Genomic DNA, 12,433 nt, shown 5'->3' with positions numbered 1-12,433 from the left:
GCACATAGCTTGATTCTTTAAGGAAGTATTTAGAATACATTTTGGACCCAGTTTCTCCCCCACAAAAAACTTATTTAGAGGGCCCCCACCAGGATTAGACTGGGCTGGCGGGACAACGGGAAAAAACCCGGTGGGCCCAGACCCACTCCCTGTTGAAATCCTCTTTCTGCCTTCACCTTCTCTTCTCTGGGCCGGACGCCGCAATAACACAGTACATGCATGCACAGAGCGGGGGGGGTAAACTAACTTAGGGGGACCCTAAGACAGCAGCCCCAGGACCGGATTTACATAGCAGGTGCCCCTAGGCCCACTGCTGTTTGTTGCCCCTTTCTCGTCCCCTTTATTTGTGCACATGCACAAATTTTCATCATCAGGCCGGGAGCACTGGGGATTGGCGCAAGAGAAATTGAAAACCCTATTGTATCTCATGATCAGCCCCAGAGCTTCCGAACAAATGTGGGTGTGCCGCCCCCTAAAATCTTGCTGCCCTAGGCCCAGGCCTTGGTGGCCTTTCCACAAATCTGGGCCTGAGAAGCCCTGATGAGCCCATGTCCCCCCAGTTTGACCCTGGCCACCACTCACATGCTGAACCTGCTCAGACAGTGGACCTCCAGCCAATGATGCATGCAGTTCTGTATCAACAGAAGCACATGTAATTACCCAGCAGCACATATCAGATAGTGGCCCTCCAGCTGTCTCTGAATCACTACTTCCAGGCAAGAGTGGGACAGTTCTGCTATGTGTTACTGGATAATGAGATAATGAGACTCATGTCCCTACATGTGAGCAGATGACCCACCATTTGTCACAGAGCTACAAATATTTCCATCTAAAGCTGGTCAGTTCATCTATGAAGCTCCGATATAATGACATATAAATCATTTAAAGCAAGTTTTTTTTGTTTTCTTTCACTATGCATTGAAAGGAAGGAGGAATATAATATTAGGAGAAAAGACTATGCACTCATCAGTTTCCCTAAACAGTATCACAAAATGATTCCAGTTTATCTAATGAACATAGTTACATAATACAGCTTAGTTAAAAAAAAAGATCAAAGTGCATCAAGTTCAACCCCTCCAAAAGGAAAGAGTTGCTTACGGCCAGTTTAGGACTTGTGTGCGGCCCAGATGTGCCTGAATTAAACACTGGGGGTCTGTGTCTATAAGATCTTTCCTTGATGTAACTTCAGCCCCTTGTTTCCCTTCACAGCAATGGAAGAGTTGGATGGAGACGAGGTGCGTGTCTCATCCCGGGGACGTTATGCAGAACGAGACATTGTGCAGGTATGACGCCAAACATTCTGTACATTCTGGGATATTGTCATGGCAGGCTGATCCTGGTTCTCCTTTCTCACCATACCAGTTGTTCTTTTGTTGCAGTTTGTGCCATTCCGTGATTATGTAGATCGTTCTGGCAACCAAGTCCTCAGCATGGCTCGACTGGCCAAGGACGTCCTAGCCGAAATCCCAGAGCAATTCCTCTCCTACATGAAATCCCGCGATATCAAACCTCGTCCTCTTTCTCAGTCTGGCCCAGTGCAGAACCTCCCTATGCACATCTGAGCACGAGCTACAAAGTGTATTTTTGCACAGGATGGGGATACCCCCCCCCTCCAGTACTTTTAAGTACAGGGTAAAAGCTTTGCCTATAACCCCTTTGCTAGGTCTGGCATCTACTTAGTACAGGGAAAAAACTGCAAATAAACTCGCTCAATCCCCATCTTCCAAGGGCAATGAAGAGTGATTAGGTGACCTCCACCCACTGATCTATCCAGACGTGGGGTTATAAGTGGTGGGTGCCACCTCCAGAAGGTCCAATGAAGCACATAGCGAAGAGCATAACCATTGCACTTGGAATGTACTCAGTGCGTACCTGGAAATCTTGTACAGTATTTAAGAACTTTTTTTCAATAATATACAAATACAAATATTGTACATTTTGTGTTACTGAGGAATTGTATAATGTAGTCCTCTTCTGTCTCCAAATATCTACAATAAACCCTTTACTCTCTGCCGTGCTCCTCTAATGAGCAACACCCTGACCCGACAGATAGAAACACGGAATGCCAGTTTATCCCATGGCTGTAGCATTGAAACCTTCACTTGCGTGTGGTGTCAGCCAGTCCAGGAGGAGAGCAGGAAAGGCTGCTTCAGAACTAACATGGCTTCTAGTATAATACGGTTGACCATTGCCAAACTGTATGTCCTTGCATGGCATTCATTTAGTGCAAGAGCTGCAAGCTCAATTGGGATTTGTTGGGCATGCATCTAAGCTTGCACTGGGATCTACAGAGATGCACGTCAAGCAGTTGAGTTTGATATGCATTTTGAAGTCCAAACCTTGCCACCAAAGCCTCTAACTTGATGCATGCTTCCATGCTCTATATGAAATTCATAGGAACACAACTCATACACCATTGTGCATTCAGTGCACATTAGTCAGTTAAGAAACCTACAGGGTCACCTAGGCATTTAGACATCACATAACACTTACAGAGTAACACGCGTGTTTCCATGCATAAACTTGATAGACTGCCCGTGGACCTATACCCTTGAGAGTAGCCACCAATGTTGAACCTGGATAAAGACCATTTTTTCTGTGACCGCAGCAGTTGTCTGTGGCTATAAATGGCAGTTGCCTTAGCAGGAACAATTCGCTAGGTTTCCCACCTAGCTTGCCATGAGGGAATCACCATTATTAGGGTGGCAGCAGAATTATATGTAATAGCATAGGCTGCATATAGTACTTAATTATTCAGTTGTGAAATAATTAAAGGGCACATAATACCCTAAGATAACTTTGTACAGCATGGTTAGCAGTATCATGCCAGTTCTGCCTGAGGATCCCCACACTTATCTTTAAAGCCCTCCTTCTTTACATCCAAAACATAGAGCACACACACTGTTGCACAGGGTACTTGAACTACTTGCATTGCACCCCCCATGGGGGCAATGGGAGAAAATGGAGTTTTATTAACCTGCATGAGTGGCTCTATAGGGACTCGGGCCATGGTGGGAGCCAGAAAGAGTAAATACAGCAGCCAAGTTCAGAAAACTGTGCTAAATGTAGAGGAATAGTTCTGCAGACACAGAGTGGGACATTCACTAAGAATCGTAGTTGCGCCGCTCCGCAAATTCACTAAAGTTCGAAGTTGCGCTCAGGGGAAGTGTAAGGTTGCAAAGTTGCGCTAGCGTTACTTCGCCAAGCAAAGCGAAGTTACGCTAGCGATGGTTAATTTGCATACGGCGCCAAATTCAATTTCCAATGGAAGTATTCGTAGCAGAACTACACAAGCCTGGGAAACCTTCAAAACAGCAAATAACATTTTTTTTTTGCCCTACACATGTGCCCACTGTATAGTTAAGTTGCCATGAGTTAGGAAATGTAGGGGGGAAGGAGGGGAGCCCCCAAAATTTTTTCGATCATTTTCAGCCTGTCACCCATAATAAAGAAAAAACACCAGTGTTTTTTGGGACTTAGAAAAATTTTTAACTTTTTTTGAAGCAATCCCTATCTACTCTATTGCGCTTCGCCTGGTCTGAGGTGGCGAAGGAAGTCTAGCGTAAAAGGTAGCGTTCCGAAAAATGCGCGTGTTAGTGAATTTGCATAGTTACGTCTGTTGCACAAATTCGCCAGGCGTAAGGGTGCGAAGTAACACTAGCGAAGTTACGCCAGTTGTCCGGTGATGGCATCTCCCTGTACATAAGGCTCATTGTTATTTCATTCAGTGCTGCTGCTGCATGCCTATGGTTCAAGGATTTGTTTATGGGCAAAAACTAAAAGCTGTGCTCAGTAGTCCCTTGCCCTGATCTACAGAACCTCCTTCCCTGAAGAAGCTGGTAATAACCAGGTAATGTTTGTTCATTGCTGCCCTATGTACACTGGCCTGGTGCCTTATAAATAGTGTACTGATAATCCACCGCAGCGTTTTCTGCTTTGTCCCATGAATTTCCCATGAGCGATATGATGTAGCCATGTACTGAAATGCAGGTCTCCTGCACAAAATCCCATGGGAATTACCCAGCATGCTCAATGGAAATGACTATTCCTACCCCAAAATACTAAGGAACACTCAGCTTAGTAAATGTTTCCTGTGCTGTGAGTGGTGGGCACATAAAAACAATTGGACGGAATTGGATAGGGCCATTCCAAACATTGAAAGTGCTCTATCAACCAGGGACCCATCCACTCTGACAGGTGGGTAGCTATGGCCTCTGCTTTGGAGTGATTGAAATATATCTCCTATCTGACCAAGAACAGTTCCATGATGGATTTGGCTGGAAAGATCGGTAGCATTAAAATTAATTATATAAAGAATTAAAAGCAATAAAATGAGTTTCCCATTGGACGATCAACCATATGTTCTTCTTTCCATTGCTGTTAATGTGAGGGTGTTCCTTCATTGTAAACTTGACAGGTGGATCTCCCTTCATTCTGTCGCTAGCATTAAATAAGTAAATGAACAAGGTAGGAAGAATCATTTTGATGTCTAAGCAGGAAACTTCTACTGAAATAAGTTTTATCAAAGTAAATGAAATAAATATGTTAGAAACGTGTTCTGGCTGCACTTGTTAATGTTATTTAACCTTACCTTTATAAACACACTGTAAGTTGAACTCAGCTGGAAGAACAAAGACTTTGAAAGGTTGACTCGTGGGGAGCATCTTGTTTTAAAAATGTATGGTGGTACATCATCAGTTTAAGCGCATGACCCTAAGGGGACAAACACATGTTACATTTGCAAGTGCAAACCCCAAGTTTCCCATTTAAACAGAGCAGAGATGGGTTGTAGGAGGTCCAAGGGAATATTTCCAGTAGATAAGAGAAGATGAAGGTTCGGTTGCAGCTATATTGTCCTTTATATTGCAGTTATAATGTCCTTTTTGTCGTTAAGGTGGGTGATAGATGGAAAGAAAAGCCATGTTTGCAGCTGAACAGTACATTTAATATGTGACATCTATCAGAAGGAACAAAGGAAGGTTTCCAAGAAATCCCAAGCTCTTACGATTCAGTCATGATGCAGAGTAGACCGTTAGTGTATAGCTGAGAATATCATCTCTGATGGTTTTTTTGGAGCCACCTTTTTACAACAACTGTATATTTACCTGTACAGTCATCCTGGACACTGGACGAGAGTCTCAAATTTCTCTATTTAGTGTACGTGACCAGTTCTGGAGCTAATACAGAGAGAATATAGTGACCCTGGACCAATTGCCAAGTAGAGCACAACAAGGCTTCTTCAGTTGGATGGGCTGAAATCAAGTCCAAACTGTAGTTTAGAAGATGTTCTTCTGACTCACCAGACACCTCTGATGCCCCATGTGCTGCAGCCCTTAGCCCATAGCAAGGTGATAAATCCAAAGTGCAACAGTCGAACGGTGCTCGCAAACAGATGACCAGCATGTAGTATCAAAACACCATTTGAGGTCAGTTCTGCTGGCCAAGGATGTCATGAGCAATGGAGTCATGAACCTATTACCTCCAAAGTTCAGCTTATGGAGTTTGCAGTTTCTGGTGATTTTGCTTGGCACTGGTCATCATCCCTGATGCACAAAGACAACACCAGCAACTAATCAGAGGTCACTGTGGATGTTCATTAGGTGGATCACTCATTCTTCTCATTTTGTACCTTCCTAAAGGAAATATTAATCTGACTATACATTCTCGTGTATTTGTATGTCTACTACAAAGGTCTTACATTCTTGTCTCTCAGATTGGATGACCACCACCTTTCTTCTGAGCTTCACTAATGCTCCTACTGTGTTATAATCCCCTAGAAAGGAGCAGGTCCAGCAACACAGCGTAGTGGTCTGACAAAAGGAACCTGGTCATCAGATCTCAAGAGCTTGTGTTGGGAGAATGATCTGTGATATGAATGAAAGGTAACAGGATTACGGACACATGGGTGTTCCGCCATGGAATTTCCGTTTAAATGGATCTCCCATTTATTTGTCATTGGTGTAAATAGGGTGAAATATATATAGATACAGTATATATTGTACTTATAGAATCATAAGTCCCCTGCTCCATTCTTGATAGGGCACTTGGAGTCCATCAAATGTCCATCTAATAACCATGGATGCAGGGCGCTCTGAGCACAGTGAGTTCAGGGATAATAAGAATTTATAAGAGATTAAATAACTCTCTAACCATAAAAGAGCAACTGCTGTGTAAATAGCCAAAGAATCCGAAAAAGAGGGATTGAAGGTTGTGGATGGGGAATAAAAATAATGAAACACATAAAAGGGAAGGAAAAGTCCCAGGATTAATCTTTAGCACTGGGGTCCAGAAGCCCCCGAACTACATCCATGCACGAATAGAACATGGTACAATGGTGAAAAGGAGAAGCAGATTTTGGGAATGATGTGGCTCTGCTGAAGTTTCTACTTTAAAATAATCTCAGTGCCCGGCTAATTGGATCTTTTTTGTTACAAAAGCAAAGCCCTAAAGAAATTCACGGAAATGTGAATTTTGTCTTATACGGTACAGAGCACGTTAAACTGAAGGAGGTGCCTTTGGATAGACTGCCACTTAATGGAAGAATTTCAGAATTACAATCATTACTGTAATTTTTTTTTCTACATTGATTGCCATGTGCTTACTTTATATATTTTGTATCTGTCAGGCTAAGGACTAAGTTCCAGTTTTTTTTGTATTTAAAGAGTGGTGCCCTCCTTGGTTACCAAGAATGACAGTTGATGGACTCCATCTGCCATCTGGTCAAGTATTTTACCTGCGTGGCTAGTAAAAACAATGCTCAATGGCAATGTTATTAATAGGGACAAAATAAAATTATAGGAAGACCAGTATTTTTTTTTCTAGAAAAGGCAGCAATCCTACCTACAAGAGATGGTGGTGGATACACACTGTCCCAGCCAAACAGAGACTCTTGCTGCCCTGAAAAAAATGCTTTTACACCATGTACAGTTTATTGGCTGCCCAACACGTACTTACTTTTCTCAGTGTAATGTTGAGCCTTTATTAAGAGTGTGGTGCTCCTCTGGAGACTTGTGTCTTGGAATTTGAACTTAGGACACTGGCAAGAATCAGGATTGGACTGGGCTGGGGGACACCAAGAAAAAAACCTAGTGGGTCCGGCCTTCATAGGTCTCATCAACCTAGACCCACTCCCACACTTACCTCTTCTACAATAACACCCACATAGTTACAGTGGAGACAGTATCAGACTGGGAAGCCATGGGTCCACCAGAAAACCTTAGACCGTGGGCCCACTTTGCAAACTATTATTCCTCCTCTCCTCACTCAACCTCTTGATTCTCCTAGTCTTTTATATAAACTTACTATACTCTGTTCTTCCAATATTAAGTCTCTTTTTTCTCATAAAGAAACAGGGAATGACAATGAAATTGGCCAAATGGTTAGAAGCAAGAGGCCCACTAATAACTGAGTGGAGGGAGGTCTAAGATACGGGGTAGGCTGTGCACAGGGAGACCAGACATCAGGAGGAGGACTTCTGAGTTTGCAAGGAGGGCCGTAGTTGTTGTAGGCACAGTTGGCCCTGGACTTCAAAGTCCAACCCTGGCAAGAACCTTTCATGGTCAAAGAGAGATTACTTGGGCTGCCAGAGAAACCTGGGTAACCTCTGTGGTAGGATAGACTAGTGTTTATTGATTGAAATACTAACACACCAATACAGTGGAAACATGGAACTTTATAAAGTAATGTATCATTGATGTAAGAAAAGAGAAATAAAAATAAGAGACTGGTACTTTTCTTTTCCAATTATATTTATTGGTATTTTGCATAGATAATAAGAGCAAAACCAGCGAGCTAAAGTTCATCATCGCTTTTGTCAATTTATATAGTAAGAAGAAAAGAATTATTACATAACAATTCATTACAAATAAAACATCAAGAGAAATAAAATAAAAAAATATAGTTATATAAAATAATTCTTCCTCTCTACCAACCAAATAAACAAAATATTTACCAAATTAATGGACAAGGTTATGATCTTCAATCAATCTTGGAAGAAGAGTCTTCGTCGGAATTATACATAACCTTCTCAATAAAGACTCTATCCTCAAACTCCAGAATTTGAAAATAAGGAGTCCAAAGCCTTAGAAATATTTTCTCTAAAGCCCATGTTACTATATCTAAAACGTATTTCTTCATCTATGCAAAGAGACTTAAAGGGGTGGTTCACCTTCAAACTAGTTCTTTTCAGATAGATGATCAGAAATAACGACTTTTTCCAATGACTTTCTATTTTCTCTGTGTGACCGTTTTCCTAATATTGAAGTGTAATTTTTCACCTTCTGAAGCAGCCCTGGGAGGGGGGGGGGTCGCCAACCCTGTAAACTGTTCTAAATTAATACATTTAGTTGATATATTTCTTATCTTTGTCCCTGCTGAGCAGAATCCCTGAGTTTCATTAAAGGCAGCCGTAGAATTGATACAATAGTTGCTAATATTCCAGAGATGCCCACTCAGGGCCCCCCGGCAGCTTGCGCAACACTGAAATGTGGGCCGAAAATAGCATACGGAGGGGGGCCCGGCTGTGCATCCCGCAGCAGGGCCAGCCCCCCTCTAGTTACGTTACTGAACCCCTTTAAGATAAAATAAAATAACCTTTAAATCTGGGGGACTGGTACTTTTCTGTACGACAATTTACAGGAAGGTTACACAACCCCCTTTGCCTCCAGCATCCCCCGAGCTAAAATTCTAGCTCTGGCCAATCAAATCCTGAAATATAGAAATAAGTAATATAAATTACAGAGGTGCACATTCAGCAATTTTAGGGGGGTTATTTATCAAGGTCCAAATATTGGCTGCTACAAACTCCGATCTTTTTAACACTTATTTGTTATTACATTTTCCCGAAAATTTGCTTACGGGAAAAGCTCAGATTTTCAAGTTTTTTTTCGTGAATTTTCCCCGAAATCTCCGAATTTTTTGGACTTTTCAGCCGAAAGCTCCGAAAACATTGTGAAATTGCCCAAAACCCCCGACACAACCAAAAATCAATGGGACTGTTCCAATTGACTTTTATGCAACCTCGACAGGTTTGAGATGCCTTGTTTATATATTTATATAAAGTCCGATTTTATTTAAAAAAATCATGAATTTTTCGGATTTCGGGTATTCGGAGCTTAGTAAATAACCCCCTAAATGTGTATTATTTGGGTAACTTTACTAGGTCTAGAGTCTCTATATCTGTGCAGACAACACAAGGAGCATGCTGGGAATCTGCCTTTCAGGTTCTTTGAAGAACTGAATATTCTTGAATTCTCAGGAAGAATCTGTTGTGTTTCAGACTGAATCCAAGGAACAATGTCTCTTTAATGCAAAGAATGACCCCCGGCCTGTATAATAAAAAGGGGGACAATGTGTCGTGAGTCTGTCTTTTCATTTTACATGTTATTTTTAATGTCGATATCTTTACCCTGCAGTAGGATATTTATTGAGATTATTTATTTAAAAATTGAGGGTTCACTTTCCTCTGTATCATGCGAATAGTCGCTTGCAGCTCTGCCACTAAATGCTTTCTTATCTGCGCCCCTGCACTGGTGCCCAATCCAACCCTCTGCCCAGACACAGTCTGTTGGCATCTCTGTATGCTGCTATGTAAATTCGTTTGTGTGTATCCGCACCTCCTAACAAAACACCTTAATGGTAGATAAGTCCAACTTTATGAATGTGCTGACTCTGTATAAGCAAAAACAGAGAAGATCCTACAAGAAAAGAACTGTCAAGAAGAGTTCTGAACGTTGCACCATCCAAAATGCGACACTCTTCTTGGCAGTTCCTTACTTGTAGGATCTTTTTTTATCTCATGATACTGCATTCCCTATGACAGACAGACCCAACATAGCTTCAAGTTTCCTACAAAGAACACAATCACATTTTTGGAGTACCGAGCGCACAACAAAATATCATTGGGACTTCTCCTATTGACTATGCAACCTCGACAGGTCTGCGATACTGGATTTTCCGATTCAGACTTTTCCATCCTCTGGGTTTAATAATTTACGAAAAATTCGTGATTTTTTTTATAAAATCGGACTTTTAAAAAATAACGAATTTTTCTGAATTTATTAAACCCTGAGGATGGAAAAGTTCAAAGAGATATGGATGAGGAAATGTCCGATGATGTCCCAATACTATTTAAAATTGATGGCACATGAACTACTGTTATGTTGGGACATTCTTACTTGGAGAAATATATCTCCTCAGAGTGGATACCTAGAGGATTAAGGATTAAAAAATTCCCTACTTTTTCTAAAGATGACGTGGACTTTGCCAGTAAATGGAACAATACCTTATCCAAGTGTCCCATAGAACTAAAGGGTCTTGTTATTGATTATAAGAAGCAGGATCTTCTCAATACAAGGGAGGAAATAAAGGAGTCCCAACTCCTTAATTTGATGACGATTCATTGACATGACACCTGAGTTCGAAGGGTTTGATACCCAAATTAAGACATATTTACAAAAAAAAACCGTAAACTAAAAAGGGATAGAGAGACTACGAGAACGATATGGTGTACATCTGGAATAAACCCAAGTCTATACTTAAACATAAACATAAAAACAAATTCAGAAGTCAAAACCTTAATAAGTCCGTTTCCTTCTCAAGTGTTTCCAGTGATTCAGGAGAGGAGACTTCCTACTGTACAAAGGACTTGGAGATGACATCTTTACACACCACTAGGAGGAGCCCTACCGAAGCCGACCTGGATGATCTGGACACTGTAGACAATTCCAGAAAGGCAAAAAACTACCAAGGCCAGGATCTGTTCCCAAAACACAAGAAAATGGAAAGGAAGGAGTGGAACAACCAAACAGAAAGAAGACAAGAAGAGGTGGGAGGAGGTTCTGGAGACAGACGATATGGGCTAAGGATGAACAGGACAGGCCTTACTAAATGTGGTGAACATATCTTCAGTCACCCTGACTTTGCCACAGGAATGTATTTTGAGTCATGGTTTATCGCTTGCACCCACACATCATTTCAGTTTGTTTAACACATTACTAGACGTCAATAGGTTGGTACCTTGTTGCACCTTGTTTCGCTGCGGAATCATGCCCATAGACTTGTATGGCGTCGTGCGCCAAAAAAAATTGCCGCACTACAAGGTTTTTTTGACGCCCATAGACTTCAATGGGTGTCGGCGTCATTTTGCCAGCAGCAAATTTTTGACGAAACAAAACAGGTCAAATTCGCCCATCCCTAATGCTCATTGAGAACTAGAGGAGCTCCTGAAAACATGTTATAAGAGGAGAGGCTAGCCATCAACACACTAAGAGAGAATAGACCTATTACGATTAGGCACGCGGATAAAGGCGGGTGTGTGTTGGTGCTAAATACTGCAGATTACCTGTCAGAAGCTAGAAAACAGTTGAACGACCCAGACACATACCTTCATCTTCCACAAAGTGAGTATATGGAGTTGATAGAGAGACTAGTTACTTATCGGGTATCCCTGGGGTGGTGGATCCTCGGGACACTGACTATTTAGTCAGACATAAACCGATGGTCCTGATCTTCCACCACCTCCCGAAGATCCATAAATCACTCACGTCTCCTGATGGAAGGCCAATAGTGGCCAGTATAGGGTCCATCAATGAAGGCTTTTCGGTTTGTGTGGATACATGTTTAAAGCCTTTAGTTCCCCAGTTGGACTCCTATATTAGGGATTCAGGACACCTATTGGATAGGTTGTTCACCTTGAATTGGTCGAACATATATATATATATATATATATATATATATATATATATATATATATATATATATATATATATATATATATATATATGGGTGTCTATGGATGTCAAATCGTTATACACAACTATATCACATGACTTGGGTATACAAGCCATTACAGTTATTTTAAAAGTTACACACACACACGGATGATCTAATTCACTATACACTTTTGGTTTTGGAATTCTTATTAACGCACAACTTTTTTTACTTTGATGGGGGGTTCTACCTCCAGAGACGGGGGACCGCTATGGGAGAGTTATTCGATCCCACCTATGCCAACCTCTACATGGGTTGATGGTAGGTGTCCCGCATCTATGGATGTGAGAACCCCTTTCGAGAAGACATAATTTGGTACGGTCGCTATATAGACGACCTCTTATTTATCTGGGGTGGCCCAGAAGAATTGATAAAGGATTTTCACACTAATCGATATAATTTAAATTTACGCTTGAATATAACAAATCTGAGATTAATTTCTTGGACCTCACGTTTAGAGGTGATACACGCAGTGGTAGAATTGATTCTAATATTTACAGGAAGCCCACAGCGGGGAATACTATTCTAAGAGCAAATAGTTGCCATCCAAAACACTTTATACGGGGGATACCATACAGTCAATTTGTTAGATACAGGAGAAATTGTAGCCAGGATATTACCTTCAAAGAACAATCAAGACTTTTGGGACATAGATCACAAAGGT

General features: G+C 41.4%; 1 protein-coding gene across 1 annotated transcript in view; it reads left to right on the top strand.

Annotated features, from left to right (window-relative positions):
* The window catches only part of LOC108715046 (copine-9), a 216,969-nt gene extending 215,270 nt beyond the window's left edge, over positions 1-1,699 (top strand). Inside the window, exons 21-22 of the mRNA XM_041561758.1 lie at positions 1,210-1,283; positions 1,380-1,699. Of these exons, the coding sequence (XP_041417692.1) occupies positions 1,210-1,283; positions 1,380-1,562 (257 nt within the window). The 3' untranslated portion in view covers positions 1,563-1,699. The remainder of the gene's footprint in view (positions 1-1,209; positions 1,284-1,379) is intronic.
* Positions 1,700-12,433: the final 10,734 nt, after the last annotated feature.

The sequence above is a fragment of the Xenopus laevis genome, chromosome 4S (genome assembly GCF_017654675.1).
Source record: "Xenopus laevis strain J_2021 chromosome 4S, Xenopus_laevis_v10.1, whole genome shotgun sequence".
NCBI classification, from domain to species: Eukaryota; Metazoa; Chordata; class Amphibia; order Anura; family Pipidae; genus Xenopus; species Xenopus laevis.
The sequence above is the reverse complement of the archived record's forward strand: the minus strand, read 5'-3'. Positions and strand labels throughout refer to the sequence as shown.